Below are 23,628 nucleotides of genomic sequence, written 5' to 3' on the forward strand. Positions count from 1 at the left end.
CCTGTTTTGCCTTTGCTCACGTTCACACCCCTTACATCATTAGAAAATGTTATGCAGGGACAGATGCAATGGACCACTACGAGGAAACTGAATCTGCACATTCCTGCACTTTCTGACTTGCCATTAGAGTTTGTGGAAGGGTTTTGAGCAGTCTGTTATGCTTCACCCAACACCAGGAAACTCATTCTCTATCCCTCTTGAATGTCCATGTCCTACCTTTATGCAGTTACAAAGGGTGCGTCATTGTAGCAATTAGGCACTGCCTATAAACTAGAAATTCCAGAGAGTGCAGCCAAAGGAAGGGCCTAGCCAGCCCTTTGTTGTCTAATGCTCAATAGTGGTCTGACACTCTTGAATATGTAATTTTTTTTTTTTTTGCTTGGATCTTTTGATGAATGTTATGTTAGCATCTTGCAACATAATGTGAGGATGAGCAAAGCAGAATGCTTTATCTCTTCTGGGAAGATGCTCTGGAGCTGAGGGTCTGCTGTCTGAAAATGTTACAGGAGCCTGGTGATACTGGACTCTGTTAAGCACAGGTTTCCAGGTGCATCTGGACATAGAAAAGAGAAGCAGATATTCAAGCAGCTTGAACTTAGTCCACTGTGCTCTTCATGAAAATCAGTGGTGTTTCAGAGTCTGTCAGGAAAAGGCATGAGGACAGGCAGGGGGCTGTGGACTTCTTTGGCTTGCTTCATGATAGGGTAAATACTACAGTTTTGCAACTAGCTCTGTCTTTGTTGCTTATCTAGCCTGAGGTAGAGAGTCAGAGTACATCTGTCCAGATGGGAGAAACACATGAGCAAGGCTATGGCACAGCTGGAGAAGAGAATTATGCTGACTGGAGAGGGAGGCCCTTTTGGTGATTGTGCCTATAAGACTGTCCACATTAATAGTGTTAGTGCATAGTTTGTAATGCTTCCACTTCCAGTCAGCCTCATTCCAATCTCTTCTGACTTCAGCCTCTGCCAGCTATGCTACCCTTGCTTTCAACACTGTGAGGTTTGGGAGAGTGCTTGTCAGCATGAGAGGGAAAAAGATACATAAAGCTGCATGTCATCAATGTAATGGCTGGCATTGCTGCCCAGATACTTCATCATATTCCCTGAAGGTTTTGCATAGATATTAAACAGAAGTGGCTGAAGAATTGAGCCCTGTGGCATTCTTCGTGTCACAGGTCATAGAGAGAAGGAGCAGCTGCCTGTCAGGGCCCTCGTGGGACCTGCTGGAAAGGAATAGTATAGCCAGCTCGGTGCAGTTCTCTCAACACTTGCCAGACACGTAGTTGTCCAAGAGGGTCTCCAGTGTTGCAAGCAACTGATAACTCAAGTAGTGCCTGCATGATTTCTTAGTTTCTGTTCAACTTTGTGAGAAGGCCTAAGACCTCACTGGTGCTTTATTTCCAGATTCATTCATAAGTATCTCCAAGAGGAGAGTAAAACGTATCTTCTGAAGTTGCATTGCGGTTGCATCAGTTCTCTTATACCACTTCTCAGATCTCATCCAGCTTGAATGTCATCCACTTGTCATCCACTGGATGACAGTGCTGCTGAAAAACAAGTTCTGATTTAAAAGGTCATTTATGGTTATCCTTGCTGTTCCTCACAGTGTCAAATGATCTAAGATGTAAGACTAGAGGCTAAATGTATAGTAAATGAAAACTCCATGGTCTTAAGAAAAGCAAGGCTCACATTTTTGATTGTGGCTGAGGACCACTGAAAGCTGTAGAAGGAAAAGTCTGTGACATGACTAGTCATTTCTTCCTGTGCTATCAGGGTTTTACTTGCCTAGTCATGTAGTGAGCATAGGTTTAGAGGGAAATTACTAGAAAAAGCCTGGCCTCAAGAAATTGAGACAATCTGGATTCATACTCAGAGGTATCTGGTGAATTTAAGAACTGCGCTTAAGGAAGAATGGTTCTTATACGAGTTTTCCTGGGGTGATGTAGAGCTGTAATCATTGTTGAGCATGGCTGATTATAGGTCTTCAGTGAGTGGTCACTTTCTCTGGGTACTAACCTGAATTGTGTTAGGCACTGCAGGAGGGGCATGCTGGATTCTGCCTATTTTTTAGTTGTTGTAAAAGGTGGAAGTGCACTCAAAAATATGTGACTTTGCAGGATGGGCTGTGAAGTAGTGGTGGAGAGCTGCTCTGCTGCTTTCAGGGCCCAGCAGGATCCCTTGTCAGCACAGAAACATCTTGAACATCTGGAGTAAAGTCAGGCTCTTGGTCCCTGTTGCTAATTTATGGGCTTATAAGACAGGCAAGTTCTTGGGTTTCTTTTTGTTCTTTTTTTTTCCCCTTGTCATTGAAGGCATGCCTAGACAGCAGAGTCAAGGCACTAAGTACTATACAGAGAAGTAGTAAGTTGGAGTCTGCTCAGAAACCTTATGGTCTATTTAGAGCTAGCAGGCAAAGACGGAGGGAAGAGAAGAATTGTTCTTCCTTGACTTTGTTATTAGCTGACTTGATTACATGATAGAAAACCTCAGTTTCTTAGCACTTAAAAGAACAGTGACCTCAAGGAAGTCACAGAGTCTGATTTTCCATGCTGGTGCTTGCTCTCATGGCAGAAACTACCTGCAAGGCTGCACAGAATTGCACCAAGCTCACACCTCTGTCCCAGCACCCACAGGGCTGCTGGTGCTCTCAGAGTGCTCACCTCCCCCTTCACACCGAGTTTCCACTGCTCTCAGCCTGCTGTTTAGTTTCAGTCCTACTTTTTTTTCACCAGTAGAGTCCCTAACCTCTACTAAACATTTACCCCTCCTGTGCAGCTTTGCAGGAGTACGCAATAGCATAGGTTGCTCTTTTCCAAGCCTGGGAGCTTTTATCAGTCAGCCAGAACCAGGTTACTGTTGTGTGCATGGGTTGGTATGTAAGTGCAAAGCCTGTGTGCATGCCAGCAGTGTCACTGGCATGCGTGTCCCAAAGATAGGGGTTTCACTTGGGGCTCTCTACTGAAGGGCTGTGTGTTTTTCAGTGTGCTGACAACTGTATTCTGTATTTCCAGTTGTGCTGCCTTCAGTATGATTTGCCTTCCTTGTCCAGCAGTTGCTGATGTCCGCTCCTTACTTTCCTTTTCCCAGCATCTTTAAAATCTGCACATATGCTGATGATTTTGTGTCATCAATATCAATCTAGACAAGTCTGTGTGACCTTTAATTCCCCTGTCCAAAGGGAAGAATTGACCCTTGCCGTCAGTCACAGCATAGCACTGACTCATACATACTTTTCATAAAAATAATGAGGAAATTCCCCATAGTTTTTACAGATACTTTTTCAGGAGTTGAAGTGGAAGTCTTCCATAGCAACACAGTTTGGGAAAACTATGAAGCATGTAACAGATAATTAATCTTTTTTTCTGACATATGATACACTTTACAATATTCATTTTTTTCTCTTCTTGTATCTCTCTTGCTCAAACTCAACGGATCTATCTGAGTTTCATTTGAGCTTATGTGCTTTCCAGTCTTATTCTGACCCTTATCTGTTCTCCAGCTCCAGTGTAAACCTCCTGGGAGGAGGCTGGGATATGTCCCACCTCCCTGAGTCCCACCTCCCTGAGTCCACAATGATGAACACAATAGGACCGTACTTCCCTTTTTTTTTGCCCTGATTTTAATGTATTTTCTGTTTTTTCCTGCATAAGATAAAACATGCTGTGTTTAGATATGTAGCACCAAAAAAAAAAAAAAAATTAAAAAAATCTCTAAGTTTGAAATTCTTAAAAAAAACCCCTAACTGAAGTTTGGAAAGAGTGAGAATCCCTCCAATAAAGACTAATGATAAAACAAAACAACTAGCCATGCAAAAGTAATTTCAGGGAAGCTGTTTACCACTGACATATGAGTGTCATAAGGAAATACCATTTCTTTACTTTCCTATATTTGATTATTTGTCACTTAAAAAAAATCCATTTATAATTAAGGCCAGGGCAATTCCTCAGTATCTGAATATCTTTCCAGTGAATACTTTAAGAACTACATTTTTTTTATCATGCTTGCTGCAGTGGAGCCAAGGCAAGTATTCTTAAAATATGGAGAGGACTGAATACTTCTAAATTGTTATTTTTCTTCAAGGCAAAAAATGCATATTTAAAAATTTTTGAAAAAAAATGTAATGAAACAGCTAGACTGCAGTATTTTGTCAAGAGTGAATTTGACCCATTAGCTTGGTTGCTTCTCTGAAATTAGGACCTCAAACCTTCTTTTCTCCCTCTTAAAAAAATCTGAAATTTACTCTAGTTGATAGTGTGATTTAAAGCCAAATATCTTACATTTGATGACTTGTAGTTATTTTCAGTCTTAGAGCAAGGTGAAAATTCAAGCAATGTCCAGTCAGATCCTCTATCTGGGTTGCTGATATGTATTGCTTTTGTTAATATGGATGCTTTGTGGTGTACATATTCTAATGACCGAAGTGATTTTTGGCATAAGGAAGACTTGTGCACTGGTGACAGTTTTTTGCCATACAGCCATGCTTTTCTTTCCAGTATACTCCTTAGAGTTAGAGAATATCCCTGGTTTAATATAGAAGGAATCTGACATAGCTCTGAGGAAGCTCAAGTGTTTGTGGAAAGAGCTGTTAATCTTTGATCAACTGGGGTCTCCTTGTTACTGACTTTGATTACACAAGTGTACAACTTTAATTACAGCTTTTAATAAGATTTCATTTCTTCCTAGTCACATTCTTTGTATAGTAGAGCAGCTTATCTTTTCCTTTCTCCCCTGCTCCCCTTCCCTTCCCCCCTTGCCTTTTTATGGAAAAGGGCATTTGAGGTCATTGCAGGGGATTCAGTGTCCGAAGGGATCCTGCTGCACACGCTCTGCCCATGACTCTACCCTCCACTCGCTTGCACAGTCCAGAGAGCTCTCCTTCAGCTGCCCTCCAAATATCCCTGCACTGCCAGCTGCCTGGGAGCTGGTGGTCAGCAGGGGATGACAGCTCTGAGAGGCACCATGTCCACGCAGACATTCACTGCTGCACAAAACCTCTCAAAAATTCTTAGGAAGTCTCTGTTCTGATCTCCCCATCACTGGATAACCCGAGAGTTGGGAAAATTAAGTTCTGATCATCAGAGTTGAGAAAGGGGAACTTGAGGTGCCTCTCTTGGTGTTTGCTGTATTTGTGCTCTTCCCTAAGCCTCTGCTTTGGCCCCCTGTCAGTGATAGGATATTGGTCCAGTATAGCCACGACAAAAAGAGTTTGACTCCCGTGTAAAGCATAAGATACAACTGACTCGTCACTTAAAAGATGTGAGTCACAAAAAAGATACAGATGGTAAAACAGAGCAATTTACACTGATTTGACATTCAGAGGTGTGCAAAATTTGAAAATGTGAGTTGTGCCTATGGAAGAGGATAGTGGGGAAGACAACGAATACAACAGCGAAGGGAGCTCCTTTTATCTCTGTGCATGCATCTCTTTGGCTCACTTGCTGTATGTGCTATACTCTTTTTGCACACTAATGAATATCAGAGTCAGAGCAAGTTATGCTATCTATCACTCTGCTCCTGTTTTCTAATGAACTTACCCCTAACAGGTAGCTTTCCTAGCTATTCACGTCACGAGTGAATTTCACCTTGACAATAGATCAAGAATGAGGTTCAGCAGTGTGGCCCACCTACTTTGCAATGCTCCAGCATGACAGCTGCTTTGTGTCCTCAGGGTAGCTTTACTTTGATGCTTTTCCCTGTTTAGAAAAATTTGGAGGGAGGATTTTGGTAATCTCCAGCAGGCAGATTTTTTAAATCTATCTTAAGGGAATATGAAGATTCTACAGAATTTTTGAACAAACAGTTATTTATGAAGTAAGTGACATTGTCTTTAGAACTGTTATTCCCACTGGGCTCCAGAGAAAAGCAGTATTTGCCATGCTGCATCTGACTGGTCGCTGCTGTAGCCTGCTGCTCCTAGCACTTCAGGCTTCATTGTGGAAAACTCTGGAAGGCTTATGACAAAACATCTAGTCTGACCATTGCAGAGATGGCTCTAGTTATTAAGGTGTGTGTTTTCATGCGTCAGAAGAACACAATAAGAGAACTCTGGTCTTTGCTCTTATGGGCTCTTTGACACCAGAAAGGCTGGAGTGAAGTTCTCCTAAACTTGGCTGGCTTGTTGCTTTAAACACACTACAGTTAGTTCCTGTAACATGGGATTGAAATGATTGGTTTGCTGATTTGCCTGGACAAACTACAGGGGAAGAGAAACAATCAAATGAGTTCACTGTGGTGTACATGGGCCTGACCCAGGGTCATAGGCCAGGGTGATTGCATCATTTGCTCATTCAGTTGCCATGCTGCTACTGAAAAGATCTGTGTCTGGTTCCTGACAGCCTGATCTTTTGATGAATTTGGCATCACTTTCTGCATGATCTGCTTCATCAGTGTCTCGTGTCACCAACATTTGCATCTGTCCAGGCAAAGTTTTTTGTTTCTCCGTTTTCAAACTAACCTCACGTCCCCTTTTCCTACTCTTGGAGGGGGCAGCACAATCATTCTCACTGTGTGCCCTGTCTCTTTTGGCAGACTCGGGGACCAGTTCTACAAAGAAGCGATTGAGCACTGTCGCAGCTACAACTCTCGGCTCTGTGCCGAGCGGAGCGTCCGCCTTCCCTTCCTGGATTCGCAGACTGGGGTAGCTCAGAACAACTGCTACATCTGGATGGAGAAGAGGCACAGGGGACCAGGTTGGTAGTGCTGTGTCTGTGTATGCATGTGCATGTACGGAAGGCTGGCCACTGAGCCCTCATGGGGTTTAATTAATAGGAGCTCAAACCTGCTACAGGCCACACAGAGGAGAAACTGCCTAAACCTCTGTGCCTTCGGGGGATTTCCTTTGGTAACTGCCGAGAGCTCATGCTAATTACTCTCTATGCAAAGAAGTGCTTGACGTGGTAGTTTCTAAGGCTGCATCATTGTAGCTCTTTTCATGCTATCAATCTCAGTCGGTAGCTGAAGGCTCAGTGCTCTGCTCTAAGCAGGAATTACCTCCAAGGTGGAGGTGGAAGTTTCTTAGATGAATGCTGAAAATAAGGAACTATATTAGGAAGGATATAAAACTGAAGTAAAATATATGAGAGTCCAGTTAATGGAATGAATGTTGTTCTAATGGTCAGAAATATACGTATAAATCCTGGTTCTGCTTCGGTTAGGTTAACTTGGATATCAGTTCTGGAGCTGCAGTTCCCTTGGGTACAGAAAAAAGTTGGTATATTTCCTTAAGGAGCTTTGGCGAATGCCTATTCCACAGCTCAGTGAAACTCAAGGGAAAAGAGCACTATTATTTTTGTAGACTTTGGTGAGTTGTTCCTTTGTTAGACTAAATCCATCAGAAATCCTTTTTTGAAAGGCAAAGGACAGTCACCAGTTCAAAGACTGGAGATGTTGCTCAGACAGAATTCCTTCTGAACCCCAAGGGGAATTTGGCTGTAGCTCAGTATTTGACCAATAGTAAGCTCAGGGAACAGATTTTTGACAGCACCAGAATGTATTTCTACCTTTTTTTCCCCCTTTAGTGCAGCCCAGAGGATCCAGGCAGGAAGGGAACTGGGGTACATGAGCACTGGAAGTATGACATGCACACATCTCCATAAATACCTGCCAGTTCTCTAAACAACACTGACACCCTCCCGCCTTCACCCTTCACCCCCTCAAATTCTAGATCTGAAATTGTGGGAAGGTGAAGCCTGCTCTAATCTCTTCCATTGTCCGGTTTACAGGAGATGAAGTGGGAGAAACGCATTGGATATTCCTTTACCCTCCTAGGGCTTAGAAAGCAATTGCTTCTTCTGAAAAGTGCCTAGCTGGGTCTTAGCTAAAACTTTCCTTCTCCCTTTTCTAGGATGTACAAAAGGAAAGATCCTTGTGCTCCACCTATTATTAAAATACCAAAAGTAGATCTAGGGTTGTCTTGCAGTACTATCAGAAAACTGTTTATAAACATAATGCATAACCGTTTATAATATAATGCAGCCACTTGTGGCGCAGGAGACAACAGGTCTTTTACAGTGTTAAAAATACCCAAAGAATATTTCAGCTACCAAAACTGCTAGAATTCAGAACTGCTGAATGTGGTTCACAAAATAGGAGGTGTCAAAACTTCTGGACTAACTGTTCTTTTCTAGGGTTGCTTCATAAGTCTTTCCCTTTCCCTTTCTTTCTCTCTTGTTATAACTAAAGTGCTGCTACTTTTATCTTTCTGAACACAGTCAGATATATATACCCAGGTGTACATCCACTGTATTCACAAGTAATGTTTTGTCAACAGTGTCTTCCACAAAAATAGACATAGATAGTCTTGCGTGGGTCTCATTGGCATCTGTACATGTGCAGAAGGAATCATCATAAATGTGTTACAGTATCACGCCAGGAACTAAGATGCCTTAATTCTTTGCCTTTCTCAGCCACAAGCTTTGTGGACTACCTTGAGTAAATTTGTTCTGCAAATCTTTCCTTCCTTACTTCTGATAGTGAACTGTTTAGCAGCTTGTCTGGCAGAAGGGGATAGGTGGCATTTCTCCTGCAGGTCTGCACTGGAGACTAATGGTGGAGCATTCTTCACAGAGAGTATCAAGTGAAAGGAGCCTCCTGCATCGGCACTGGCCACCAAATCTGATGACTTTGTTATTTTGAATTAGAATAATCAGTGTGAAATGAACCAGCCCTCCTTCCCCCATATTTGCTTTCCTCTTTTTTGATTTTTATTAGCCCATTTAGTGCTCTCTTGAGTGTCTTTGCATAATCTATTTCTTGTAGTATTATGGTGAGTCAAGGCATCCCTCTACAGTTTTAGCATGCCTGGTTTTGATCTGTACACAATCTGCTCAAGCCCATACTGAAGGGCTCTGAAAATTCTGTGCCAGCCATCCTGGTATCTGTCTTGTGGGCTGTGCTCACTATCATTTACTATCTCTAACCTGGAAAACTAGATAAAGACAAATGGCAAAGCTCCAGGACCTCTTTTCACTTACACAGACCTGAAAAACAGAGAAGAGTCAGGAACTCAGCATATTAACCTGAGTTCTTGCTGTCCTCTTTGTTAAAGGAGTCAGAAATCTGCATCTCATAATAAACAGTTCAGGGTTAATTTCACACAGTACTGCACATAACTCCCTCCTTTTCCCCTCCCTCCCCTGGCCTTTCACACGAGCTTTGAGTTATGACTCTCCTACACTAATGAGATAAACAACATAACTCACTGCAGGTTCTGCTATTTCCTCTGTAAGCAAATGGTTGGAACCTTCTCTGGTTGCCCTATAAGGTACCAGAGAGAGAGACAACCCACAGAGGGCTGAAGACAGTAATATGCATTATTTCCATAATCACTGCAAGATTGCCTGTGAAGGAGCTACATTCAGAGCATTCAGAACTGACCCTTTCCTTGTTGCATTTCCTTTGTGTAAGACCTACACTTCATGTGAGCCAGCACAGAGATGGATGAGGAACAGGGTAGAGATTTGAAGGTAGCATTGGTAGGTTGAACAAGGTGAAAATCTAGTATGTGTTTTAAGTTCATTGGATGGCAGTATATTAATGAACAGGTGTACTGTGAGTAGCAACAGAGAGCTTACCTGAAGGGTTGCAGAGGTGGATGTCAGATCATCCGTTTCTTATTGATTTACCTGCCTCCCTCTAAGGAAAAGGCTTTCCCAACTCTTTCCTTTCAAGTTTCTGATTGGGCTTTCAGCATGTGTAGTTGGCTTTTGCTGTCCTGGCTGAATCCAGAACTGCTCTTTCATATAAGAACAGTCTTCTTAGCAGATATTCCCTCAAAACTGGTAGATATTTGCTCTTCTCTGTCTGGGACAAAAGCTGTGGTACTTATTCCTTCAAATGGCTCCTCTATGGAGACCTGTGCAATGGAGGGCTGATTCTCTGTCCTATTGCTTTGATCTGGCAATTGCCATTTCAGTGTTGTCTTCAAGTCCTTGCACGGGACGTGATGAGAAAGGGTGGGGCTTCTTGCCTCCACCCCTTTAATTACTCACATCAGAGCCAGGCACAATCCACCTCATCATTATAGCAATTGTTTGCAGTGGTTAATGTTTGCAAAGTGGTATGAAGAAGGATGTCCAAACACTGTATAAGTGGTAATTATTCACATTTTTATTTCCAAACCGGTCCTAGGCAGCCTGTTCTGAAATGTGTCCTTCTTGGGATGTGCACAATGCCCAGCTTTCTGTGCATCAGTGAAAGAAGGGCATGAAAAGTCCAAAAGACTCTGAAACAGCCAGAATCTCTGCAGATACTCCATCACTTGGCCAGTGATGCTCAGGCAGTATGCTGTAGATGCTCCAAGGCCTTGGAAGTAGGTGGAAGGTGCTGGGGTCTGAACTAGAATTCCCAACAGTTGCAATATTTAAAACCAGGAACTTATGTCTCACCTGCAGAATTTGATTAGCACATTCCCTCAAGGTAAATTATGTTATTGTGTCTTCCTTCCCACTCCCAAGTAAGAGGATATTGTTTTTTTCACTATTCCCATTTGGTCTGGTGAGTTGCTTTTGTTCCCAAGCTGATATTCTCTCCTGGCTGCTTCAGAAGAGAGGAGAGAACTCTTGGGCCATCCTCCTGCCCTTGAGCTGTTCTGCTTTACTGGCACCCCCTTGATGCTGTCCAGCTGTTCACTGTCAGTACAGTTTCAGATATAGCAACATCACTCCTGTTCTCTCTCATATGTGGTCTTGCCTTGGTTTTGAGGACAATGAGTGTGGAATTGAAGTCAGGCTTTGTAGCCTTTTCAAGACAACAGCAACTGCAGAAGGGCAGAGGAGCCAAACCAGAACTGGTGGACAGAGAGGGCAGGAAAAGAGGAGGAGAGAATTAAATTCCTCCAACTTTTCTTGCTGGGTATTTCTCTGTGTCATGACTGTTTGGGGCAGTTGAGGATACTTTGAAGCACTTGTCAGTGTACTTATGTGCCCCTAGCAGTGATGCGCTCACAAAGCCCTGCTGTGTCCTGAATGCAAGACAGCAAAGTATAGCTTGGACATGGGCTGAAGGGTGTCTGTCAGGAGAGCCAGCGCAGCTCAAAAGCCAGTGATGCCAGATGTGATTTGAGAGAACATGCAATGATATAAACATTATTGGTGTATTTCCTCCCTCATTCAGAATATTGGCATGAGGAGGTAAGAGTCAAAATGAAGAATTTAGTATGCAAAAGTCCAAACATACAGAGTCAGACCTCTTGGATCTTGGTTTGCTCCAGTTTGGAAGACAGAAATTTCCTGAGCTGCTCTGTGCCATCAGGGCCTCAAGATTTGCATGTCAGAACTTCAACTCTTTTCTCTCAAGGGGCTTTCTCTGCCCGTGGAGGAGGCATCGCCCTTGCGACCCAGGAGAATCTGAAATTCTATTTACCCTGAAGAAATCACGAATTATTTATGTGCAGCTCTGGTTTCAGTGAGCTGAGTGAAGTGTCTAAGTGAGACCTAGATTCTCTGTAGGCCTGATCCCAAGAGGTGCTGAAGAGCCTCAGGAGCACTGGATGCCTTGAGTGTGTAGCTCTGCCTCATGATTTGCAGTATTGAACCCTCCAACAAGGAGATGCTGGAAGGGCAAGAACAAAGAAACTAGAGACAGTGCTTGTGGTTTACAAACTGAAATGTGATTAATTTTTTGCCTTTAATCTTCAGGCTTGGCCCCAGGTCAGCTGTACACATACCCAGCACGTTGCTGGCGCAAAAAGAGGCGTTTGCATCCCCCCGAGGATTCCAGGCTGAAGCTGCTGGAAATTAAACCTGGTAAGTATTTGTTTGCCTGCCTCTCCTAAGCTGCAGAGCAGCTGGCATACATGCAAACCTGGAATTTAGACCTTGGACTTTATCTTTGCTGCTTTCCAACCATTTCTTATTGCATCTGTTGCATCTTACTTGATTTGCTGTAACCATAACCACCAAACCCTCTGCACACAACTCATCCCTTACAAAAATGTGAACAACTTGTATTGAATGCAAGGGGAGCTGAATTTACCTTCTGTAGGGTTGAATCCTGGCCTCTACTAGAAAATTTATAAGGATGTAAAGAATCAATGTATTACTAACTTTTTCCTCAGTGCATTATTAATACAAAGTCTCACTGGCATCTACTGTCTAATCTTTGTGAAGAAGACCATTGTGTGTGTGAAACAGTAAGTATAAAATAAGATTTTTCTTGGTGGGGCTGGTAACGAGGGGTATGACCAGATTATAAACAACAAATAATAAAAATAGTGAGCATATGCCACATTTGTGTATTTCTGTCTCACTGTATGTGTACCTTTGTCCATTATTCTTTAATTCTTCTTGTCCTTGCTACTTTTCCACAATTAAACTATGTGAAGTGATGAGTCTGTATGCTGAATGAGTGACTGTGAAGCAGATGTGGAGGAGCTGCAGCTGTGTCAGGTAGAGCATAGTGTTGTGCATGTTTCCCTGCAGTTAGTAATAAAGACTTGCTGTCTCTGGGGTCAGCTATTATGAGGAGGGAACACATATACTCACAGCTGTATGTGGTTTTTAAGGGGTGAGACACTGCCAGTATAAAAACTACAGGAGAAAACCCCCAAATGTAAATTAAGAATATTAAAAAAACCTGTTTGACAGAAGAAAGTGCCTGGGAACTGAGCTATGCTCAGCAATACTGATGACTTTGCTTCTACGCAGTAGTTGGTAGAGAGAGGAAAGGGCAACAGAGACAAGTTCTAAACCCATTAAAATCAGAGGAAGAATTCCTGTTGATTCTCGTAGAAACAGTTTTTGAAAACTCCCTACCTTCAGTATAGGAGACATCAGTAGACAGTTGGAAAAGAGGAAGAAATGCCTATAACCACTCAGTTGAGCTTCAAACCAAGGGCAAAATCTCAGCCAGAAAACAGAACTAGACCTCACAGCAGAGCTGCTTGGAAAGAGCTGATGAAATCAGTCATGTACATTGATGAAAATGAGAATGGACTCTAGGAAGGGGATAATGTTGGCTCATAGAAGTGCCTACCTTAGACTTTGTGATTATGCCAGGACTGCTGTGCCTTGGTAATTTTGTAAGGCAACGCAGTAGGGCAGAGTTTGACTCTTTTTGTTTGCATTACTCTTCTTTGCTGTACACACTGAATGCCAAATTAGTGCATCCTACATGCCACAGGGCATGAAAGGCAATTACTACAAAGTTATCAGATAAAGAGACCTCAGCATGTCTGTCTCTGTGTTGTTTTCCCTGCTATAAACATCTCCTCTGCATCTCAGGAGTGCTACTTTTGTTGCATTGCCAGTGGCAACCAAATAAGCCGAGTTACATTGCTCTACCATTTAAATCTATTTTCTAACCAATTTCTATCTAGTGATTAACTTTCGTTATCAGTTATACCACAAAACAATTTCATTCCATCTGTGCATATCAAGAATAGACTCACTAGCCAAAAGTGGGATTTTTCCCTTCTCTGATCTGAAAGTATAAAACCTATGGAAAACATTGGACCTCCATTTAAAGGTAGCTTTTGAGAATTTGAGACAAAGAGTATAATTTATTTTCAACATGCACAGAAGAAATACTGTAGGTTTTGAAGGGGAATACTGTTGTAAAACCTAATGCTAAACCTAGGAAGCTACCTAATGCTGACTTCTTTAGTCCTCAGTTAAACATCAGATGGTTGTGTGGGGCAAAGATGTGGAAATTTAAGATCTATTAAAAAGCACAGAGATGACAGCTGTAGGCCATATAAAATAAATTTGAAAGAAATCTAATCTATATGTTCCATAGTTTCACTCCACCTAGGGTCTGGACATTCTGTTCATTCCTTAGAACTGCTCTCAGCAGCTAGAGAGTGCTTATGTTTGGTTAATATGCAAATACATGATTTTTATTGAGAAAGCTGTGGAATTGTTGATATATTTTTATAGATGTTTATAATTGTTGTGTGGCATGTTCAAGCAATGCACTTCTACAACATCAAATTAGGGCTAAACCTTAGTTGTTTTATGCTAATGACAGAGAGCTAGTTCTTGTAAGACAATCACTGTGACAAACACAGAAGAGGAGGTTTGCTTCAAAAGTTGCCATTCCAGCAGTTGGTGGGATTGGCACCAGAGGTGTGGATACTTGTTGGACTCCTCCCGGGCTTTCAGAGTGGCTTATTATAGCAAAAAGTTGTATTCAGAAGTTCCTGTATTTAGAAGATGCCAACATAATTCAGGAGATACACAGACCTAGGATTTTTTGTTTTAAATAAGTAAAAGTCATAGGTAGTCATCGGCTGGCCAGCAACTAGAATCAAACTATTGTCTTACCAGCACTTTGAGTGTATAATAAATCATTTAGTAATAGTATAGTTTGCTATTTTAGGTTTTTAAACTTAATTAGTTTTATAGTTTTTGGTTTATAGTTATAACCTAATTTTGCAGGTTTATGTAGTGCATGACACAACTCAGTGAGTGAGAGTTTCACATTTGGTAATACCAAAATCTAGTGAAGAAATAATAATGCTTCAACGGTCTGCTGTTTTTTTGTAAAATGCAAGGTGCACTATAATGTTTTTCCTGGCGTGAGCTGCTTATTGATAGAAGATGTTGTCCTGATCTGTTGCTTTTATTTAGTTTAAAATGAAGCTGTTTGGTTTTAAGAATAGTTCCAGCCCAATTTGTAAAGGTGTGAACACTGAAACAGGAATTGCTGATGCAGCCTTTAGATGTCTATTTTCCTCTGCCACGGTATTCAGAGTTAACATGCATGCATTGCCCCAGTAAAGTGGTTTGTTCAAGGGTCTAGCAACGTTCATGTTTGTGCTATTTCTAAGCATCCTCTATCCCATCCAGTAGCTTATCCAGTAGATATGCAGGAGAAATAAAGTATTGCCAATACTTAGTTATGATAGTGCCTTTACTGACAATACAGCCAATATTATGACCAGATCTTCTGGAATTTCACTAAGTATTCCTGAAATTTACTTTCATATGGCCTTGTCTTCATCTTTCACCTCTAAGTTATATTCTTATCATCAAAACCAAGCAATATGGCCCAAGTGTAGCCTAGAGTTGTTGTAATAGATAGGAGCTGTTACTTGAGTCATTATAGTCAAGACTTCTATGAACATTCCTTGAAACAAATCCTGGGCCATGGTCAATATATTGACATATTACCAATACTGTGATTTCATAGATTCATAAAATACCAGCTTGAAATGGACCTCAAAAATCATCTAGTCCAACCTTTCTTGGAGCATGGTCTAGACAAGGTGTCTCAACACCCTGTCCAGCCAAATCTTAAAACTATCCAGTGTTGGGGTATCTACCACTTCCCTGGGCAGATTATTCCAATGGCTGACTGGTCTCAATGTGAAAAATTTTCCTCCTGTGTCATACTGGAATTTCCTCAGGAGTAACCCGAACCCATTGGCCCTCATATTATTCATGTGACTCTGTAAAAAGGATGTCTCCATCTTTGTAGCCACTCTTTAAATTCTGGAACACAGTGATAAAGTCTCTTCTAAGCCTTCTCTTCTCAGGTCTGAACAAACCCAGTTCTCTCAAACCACCATTTGGCAGGCTTCCCAGGCCTTGGATCATCTTGGTAGCCCTTCCCTTGACCCCCTCCAGACTGTCCACATCTCTTTTGCAGAGCAGGGACCAAAACTGACCACAGTATTCCAGGTGTAGCTTGAGAAAGAGCTGAATATGATAATTACTTATCTGTGCTGGTGATGCCCTTGCTGATGCAACCCAACATCCTGTTGGCTTTATTTTTTTTGTCACAGCAGCACAGTGTTCATTCATATTGAGCTCATGGTCCACCAGGACACTGAGTAAAACAGGAAGGACAGAGCTGAGCTCCTGTACATGAGAGGTCTGGGAATGGGTGAGGGAGAGGGTTGAGCTAGGTAGCCTGACTTCCAGTGGAGTGGGAGAAAAAGGAGAATTTTTAACTCTACCACTGCTGTGAACTGCAGGTGCTGTGAGGGCGAGCAGTATAGTTCTGACCCTTGGAAAAATCAGAGCAGTTGGAAAGAGAAGGGTTAAAAATAAGAAAGAGATCCTGGATTAGGCCCAAGGCCCCTTGAAATCATAATTGATCCTTGTCCTATGCACTTAGTGGTTTTGTGGTGCTGGGTATATGATTCTGTGTTGGGTCAGCTATCAAAATTGTAGAAGTGCTATTGCCTACAGTAAACCCTGCTGACAGGTAGGTATTACCCAAGCTTTGCACCTATGCAGATGAGAACAGATACAGTGAGTGTGGCCAAAAACTCTGGTGGAGTTTAAGTTGGCAGTGTCCTACTTCAGTCTTACAAGATGGCTAAATCTAGGTACCATTATGCATACCTACAGAGTTTTATTTCACGTGGTGTGTAAGTCTAGAGTATGACTGTAATGCTTTTGTGTGAATTTGCTGAGGTCCTTTGGTTTTGGACTGAGAGCCCACAGTGAGGTTTCAGGGTGTGCAGCCTTCCCACTCACTTGGAGGGTGTGGAGTAGAGTTTTTTTATGCTACTACTGTGCTGAGAATGAGCTGGGGTCCTGTGCTAGTATCTGTCCTCTTACTTGTATTGGACAGTCCAGTGCTCAGCTGAGCTGTAGAAATGGAGTTTTTTGCTGGTTGTTGGATAGTAAAAGCAAACAAAAGTATTTTTCATTTGCTATGATGAACTATGGTAGTTGTTTGAAGCAAGTACTGAAAACAGATTTTTAGTTCCAGTTGAACAATGTCTGATCTGTTTTTAGGGCATTTGGGGTATACCTAGATGAGTGTGCTTGTGGATGAATGAACTACATCCTTATACATAACCTATTATCTCTTTAAAGCATCTCTATTTACCTTGTGGAGACTGTGACTGATTGTACAAGCTACTGTGTGTTTCCTGGGAAGTGAGGAGTGCTTTCAACTCTTGGGGGAGATGCTCAGCATGTCTGTGGAGGTCTGTGGTCTTTAGGATGCGGGCACCAAGACAAGGTTAAGATGACAATAAAAAGCAAAGAAAAGAATTTGCAGTAGTATCACTTGTATGATAGCATCTAGAGACTCAACCAACATGTTAGATCATCACCCCAGGGGTTGTTGTGAAGTCCTCTTAGCCATCTACTGTCCAGATATACAAAATATAGTGAAGGAAGTACTTTGATTCCAAAATGGAGAAATGAGCGACAAACAGAATAAACTACTTCTATGCCATTTTAATCAGAGGCTTGTGGTACAGCTGGAAATCGAACCCAAGAACACAGAAAGAACACAGTGCTGCTAAAGTCCATATTATTTTTCCTGCTCCTTTTTGCTATGCCCAGTTTCACTCAAAGATATTAGAGCCTAAAAAAGAATTCAAAACGCTTAATGAGAATTTCCTTTAAAATTTTTTCTCCCATAGGCCAATTAATGTTGACTAGTTTCACTTTTCATTTCAGCGATTTCTGCACAACCACGTGTTGGTTCCTGTTCTGTACTACAAGACAGCAGTCTTGTTTTGTGATGAACACTGTAAAGAGAGCACATCTCTTCTTAACAAAAACTTTTTCTACTATTTGACAGTTTTCCTACTATTATCTCTGTAATTAAAGGTCATGTTATGTTATAGAACCTGCCTGGCTTTTTAAGGTCCATTAAGACCATCTTAGGATCATAACTGGAAGAATAATTCTGGTGCCAAATAAGAGTATGCCTGTAATATGCAGATGAATTGGATACAGTATTCCTGAAGGAGGCTATAATACAAACCTATCAGCTGTTCAGGCTTCTGATGGATTTCTATAGACGTGAGTTTACCTAAGATACTTTTTGCATAGAATTTATTTTAAGCTTTTTAATTGTTCATGGCTTTTATCAACATTTGCCAGGATGAACCCTGCATTTGGGATGGAGCTGACTTGACAGGAGCAGGTTTTTTTTCCTGATGGTTTGGTCTAGATTTCTTATGTAAGATAGATTTTAATAGCCTGATAGCAAACTTCAGTGAGTTTTGCTCCTGGCTCTCCAAAATTCTGGAATTAAAATGTCATTTAAGATCTGCTTTTAATTCAAGTCCTTCTGCACTCCGAAGTACTTTGTGTTAAAAAGCAAACAGAAGCCCCAACTCTCCTGGTCTCTTGTAATACGATCTTTGCAATATCCCGATTTAGGGCGTTTGATCCCGCCGCCTGGCAGCGCCGGCGCGGTGGCGGCGGCTGCAGTGTCGCGGCGCGGCCGGCAGAGGGCGCGGCGGGCAGCGGGAGCTCCGCACGGGGCCGCTCCCGGCGGGAATTCCCCCGCGGCGGGAACAGCCTGCGCTCAGGGCAGCGTCTGCTGGAGCTGCACCGGGCTGGGCTGAGCCTAGAGCGCATCTCATTCTCACCCATCTTCATTTTTGTCACCATGTAGAAGAAAACAAACAAACAAACAAACAAACAAACAAACCTTAACTTTTTGGGACAGGGAGGGTGGATGGTTTTCAGTTCCAATTTGATTTGTTAGAAAGTGCATCTGCACCCTGACCATGCTGAGTCCTGAGTTTGGTCTGTCGTGTACATAGGAGTGCCACATTTCCATAGCACTTAAGAACAAAATGAAGCTTTACGTTGTGAATCTAAATCCGGGAGCAGGGATGCCAGAAGGTGTTCAGTTTTTATACTGGTATGAATATTGAATTCTACTGGGCCTTTTCTTTTGGGTTTCTGGCCTAAATTTTAGTATGTGTTTATTCATCAGCTAAGCCTGCAGCTTACAGATGGGTCCATCAATGCTCCTGAATCGAAACTGTAGGCTCCAATTCCCCACTAATCTTGTCTTCACAGCAGGACATGGCACCACAGGCAAGAGCTGCTGCTTTAAGGCACTTACACATCCAGCTATGACTTGTGTTAGAAAAAGCGACTTTCTGTCACCAAGAGAAAACTCATCAGTGTGGGACCTCCTTGTGAATCAGCTTCTTTCTGTTATATACACATTTCACCATTTTATTCCATCTCATCCACCACCTTTAAATTCTACCTACAACAGGGACTTTTGCTGGTCCAGATCTCTGGCCAGATAAAGTTTGCTTTTTCTTTTCTTACATGGCACTAAGAATACCAGAGAACCTGTCTCTTTTTGCATATATTCACTGACTCAGAATCATGACACACAAGTCCTGCAGTGAAATATGCATTGGTCCCATTGCCAGTCTGCAGTAGAGGTGACCATCTGTGCACTTCAGGTTGTACCATCAGATCCTTGCATCTCCTGTGCCCCACACAGGACCAGGACCAAAGGAATATGTCTTTTTCTCTCAGCTTCTCAGTATGTGAAATGGAGGTGCTAAAACATCAGTTTCATGTGTCTGACTTAGAGGAGTACCTAACAGGTATCTAAGAAATACATTTAGAGAAATTGGAGTATGGGATGGGAGGGGTATGGGAGACCTCTAAATAAAAATATATGACTGAATAAACCATGCCATTTGCCAAGCCCTCAAAGTTTTGCCTCATTTGCCAAGCCAGCATTAAATGTTTCATCAGCAGAAAGCCTTGCAAAACTGGTATGAAAGCGTACCAGCTCTGGTGCACAGCCTGGAATTATATGTATCAGAATGATGATGAAAAAATAAGTAATTTGTTACACACCCATATATACAAATAAAGAGACTCACCACAGGTGAATTGTTAAGCCAGTTTTTGCAAGGCTGGCTGTACAGTGTAATTGCTGGAAAGATATCTCGAGTTTTGCACAGTGTAATTCTTCTTGCTTTGTTTTTCTGGCCACTGGGGAGCTGGCCTTCTGTATGTCATGGCTGCCAGGGCTGTGGTAACCTCTCCTCCAAATCATGCACTGCTCTTGCTGGATTTTACATTTGACAAGCTGCAAATTCTTAGACTAATCCAGCTCAGTGACTACTGTAAGTAAATGTGTATTTTCCCCCAAAATGGAATTTCATGATTTTGCAGTTATGGAAGTAAAACACTCATTTCCAGAAAAGCAAATAATATTCTATAAATATTCCAGTCAAGAAAACAAAAACATTGTTTCTGCTGTTTAACTCCACTGTCATGCTGGTAGAATTTACAGGATTAACTTTGTGTAAATAGTTTCTCTTTCGTTTTTAAGATCTGGAACAGGTCACTACATGTATTTTACATTCAAAGTTTTACCAGAACTCTGTTGTTTAGCTAAGATGGCTTGTATGAGTCACACAGGATTACTCCTGGTTCTTGTGTGGCTGAGCCAGTTTGCATAATTAGGAGAGAGATGCATGAAGAAGCTACTGGGCTTTGGAACCCCTCTGGGTTTTGATCAAAAGCCCACTGAAGCCAAAACCCTCTGGCTCTAGTCATCAGGCTAAGGCAGCAGTAGCAACTGAACAAGATAAGAAAATTTTGGAAGCTGTTAAATATAGTTTTCTGAGTTCTCTGGATCTTATCACTGGGGATGGGAACATAGGCTGCATGTGCAGTGTCCCTCAGACACAAGGCTTTTGTAATTTCAGAAGCAGCCACTCAGAGGTGTTTTTCCACTGGTGTGTCATCTTAGCTGTATTTAGTATATTTGTGAAAACAGAGTTATGATGACTCTGTAGGCTGGCTGTTCTGAAAAATGTTTTTGGTTACTACAGTTGGCCATTGAATTGAAGGAATGAATTGTGCTGTTGATCTCCTTGGAGCCTCTACAGTGTGACTGCAGGTCATCTTTCAGGGCTTGACTTGCAAGATGTGAGGGAGGGCTCAGGCAGCTGAGATTGCTTTGGCTTGAAATACCTGGGCTGCTTGAGAGAGAGCTTACTTGTGGTGCTGCCACCCTCTCTGAGCTATCCAGCCCATTGTTCTGCTCTTTCACTGTTCTTGGCTACTGTCTTTGACTTACATCTGGCTGCTAGGACACGTCTTTGGGAAGAGGTTATTCAGCATGTGCCTCTCAAGCTGCCAAGGCCTGACTGAGAATGCTGTGTCTCTAGGAGACACATTATTCCTCCTGGAGAGGTGGAACGCTGAGGGATTTATTCTCTTGCTATGAAGTTAACATTGATGTGTGTAAGTAACCATCAGGATTATTTATTTATGAAATAAGCAGATTTAACCTTAAAATGAAGAGAGGCTCAAAGCTTGCCAGAAGAAAGGGCTGTGGGAGCCACAGGGGGAGCAGCAGGGGATGGTGCCTGGGGAAATCTGGAACCTGTCAGATCCATTTCCCTCAAGGCACAAATCACCAGGTCTCCAGCATGGGGAGAGGCAGAGAGGAAGCTGTATGCCCTGTAGGAGTCTTAGAGCTAGAACCAAACCTGGAGAGCTTTCCTGGCAAACCTACTGCCCCTTTTCTAAGCATAGCCAGTAAAAATGCCTGAAAAAGGATAAACCACATCGCCAAAAGGGTTTTTGTGGTGCACAGGTACTGTTCAGAAGCAAGTACTGGACACAAGATCCTAGGAAATGGGTATTTTTAATCTAATTAATTGCATCTATTTTGTGTGTTCATATGGGTAATTCTGGGAATTCTCTGGTAATCACGTGAAAAAGGGTTTATTGGATCAAATCCCTAGGGCTTAGTCTCATAAGATGGCAAGCTGTCTAACCCCAGCAAAGGAAAGCACCCGAGCTTGGGCTTTAAGAACATGAGTGATCTTTTAGTAATGAAGTTAAATCTATGTGTAAAGTACTGGGTTGGACCAGACTTGCAGGTTTGGTACTCAGCATCCTGCACTGAGCCCAGTGAAGTCATTGGCCTACTAGGTCAATGGTATGGTAGGGCCTATGTGCTGCTTTATGAAAGAAAATGTTAGCAAAAACCAACAAAGATATTATGAAATATAATTACATAAAATATGGTTTTAAACCCCCCATTTGTTAAATTTTATTGTTCTCCTGACACAGAGCAAATTAAATTGATTTGTAGCATGAAATATTTTAATATTTATAGCAGGTGTTATTTTTCTGGTGCATAATGTAACAGAATGAGCAATAAATGTTAATATAATGATCAGTTTGAACTCTTACAAGCCAAGCTTTATAGAATTGCTAAGAGTAGAATGGAGAGAGTATGATGACATTCCCTCCCACATCCCTATACCTCCTACCAACCTTCCTAGGTTTCCATTTCAAGAAGTTTTCATTCTGCATTCCCATTCTTTGTAGTAAACATTTTACAGCCTCATAATCATCTCGTACCTGAGAGATATTAAATGTTTTTACTAGATTATGATTAATTTCAATATTCCCTGCATTTTGCATTTGATTGACTAATAGTTTATTACAGATGTTTTATTCTTCAGGATTCTGACACCATTGGTGTTTGCCATAGCATCCCTTCTCAGTAATGAACTCCATTGGAGAAGGAGGTTTGATGCAATACATTGGAATAGGTCGATATGGATTTTATGTGCAATGTATTCTAGACCAGAGATCTCACTTACGATGCACTTGCAGCATGATTCCCCTTAAACAAACCAGGTAATTTAGGCCTAGGACCTTAGCTGTTGTAGGTAGGTAGCTCTAATAAAGACATCAGCGACCAGCAATTTCCATCAGCTAAAGCTATGGTTCTTGATGTAAGAGAAAGGATGAAAACTTCACCCCTCTTGATGGAAATTATGTCCTTCTGAATGCATATGATTGCCCTTGGCAAGTGTGGGGTTTATGTCTTAAGAAAACATATGGTCATGATTAATATCCTCTGCATGTCCTAAACAGTTGTAGTGAAAATCCTCTAGTTGTTGGCCTAAAATAAGCAGCATTGCATGATGGGAATAAAAGACAAATTTTCAAAGCTGGCTCAGATTGAGTGCTAAAACTATATATTAACAAAGCAAGTGACTCATTTTTTTGTGTTTTTGAGAAATGGTGAATGGTTTTCTCTTCTCATGATTTCCTTGGTGCAATGTCTGTAAATGACACAGTTACAGATATGTGCTACTCTGACAAAGTGAAGTTCGTGGTTACAGGAATTTCTGCAGTGATGCTAATTTGTAAGTGATGCTATGGATACATCTGCCATGTAATGCTCATTGCCTAAGAGAGGTAGCAGCGCGGCAGGAGGACTGGAAACACAGAGGCTGTATCTGTGAGCAGTGGTATAGACCAGGACAGTATCAGCAACAAAGACACTATTAACTAAATAGAAAGGACTGAGGATTAAGTGCTTTGTGCCTCTGAAGCTGCTATACCAGGGCTGACACTATAAATGTACTTACAGTATATTCTTCCAGGGAGGTTTCTGTTAATATCTGAATGGGCAAAATAAAAATATTAACCTCTTTCTGCTAAAGATGATGCCCCAAGTACATCTGAACTCTCAGCAAGTGCTACAGATGGAACAAGAGTGCATCCAACTTTTTTGTTTTGCCTTTCAATCCTGAATCTTAATTAGTTCCCTACTGCTTTAGTACATGCACAACATTTTAATAGTCATAAGGACTTACTCCAATCCACACTGCCATTTCCACAATTCCCTCCTTCATACCAGTAGCAATTCTCTCCCCCGCCCCACCCCCCCCATATTTAGGAATAGTGTAAAGAAAACTAAATAGCCAAGCATGTAGCTGTAGATTGATGAGGTTGTCACACCATTCTCTTCACTGTTTTCTTCCAACCTGCACTGTGCTCTAATAGATGGATGATTGCCGGGGGAGAGAGAGACTTAGCAAATCCCACAGCCAGATGTTCAGGGATGGACACAGCGACCTTCTCAAGGAACCCAGAGGACTATAGCTGTGTCCTTCGGAGGGAGAAGG

At 41.9% G+C, this 23,628-nt stretch overlaps 1 protein-coding gene across 5 annotated transcripts in view; it reads left to right on the plus strand.

The window, feature by feature from the left end:
• The window catches only part of DPF3 (double PHD fingers 3), a 177,866-nt gene that overhangs the window by 85,144 nt on the left and 69,094 nt on the right, over positions 1-23,628 (plus strand). For all 5 annotated transcript variants that reach the window (XR_010743824.1, XR_010743825.1, XM_066321310.1 and 2 more), the window contains exons 2-3: positions 6,531-6,691; positions 11,639-11,746. Coding sequence is in view for 3 of the 5 variants with exons in the window: in XM_066321310.1 (XP_066177407.1) it covers positions 6,667-6,691; positions 11,639-11,746 (133 nt within the window). In the remaining 2 variants the exon portion in view is untranslated. The remainder of the gene's footprint in view (positions 1-6,530; positions 6,692-11,638; positions 11,747-23,628) is intronic.

This window comes from Sylvia atricapilla, chromosome 6, assembly GCF_009819655.1.
Source record: "Sylvia atricapilla isolate bSylAtr1 chromosome 6, bSylAtr1.pri, whole genome shotgun sequence".
In the NCBI taxonomy this organism is placed as follows: Eukaryota; Metazoa; Chordata; class Aves; order Passeriformes; family Sylviidae; genus Sylvia; species Sylvia atricapilla.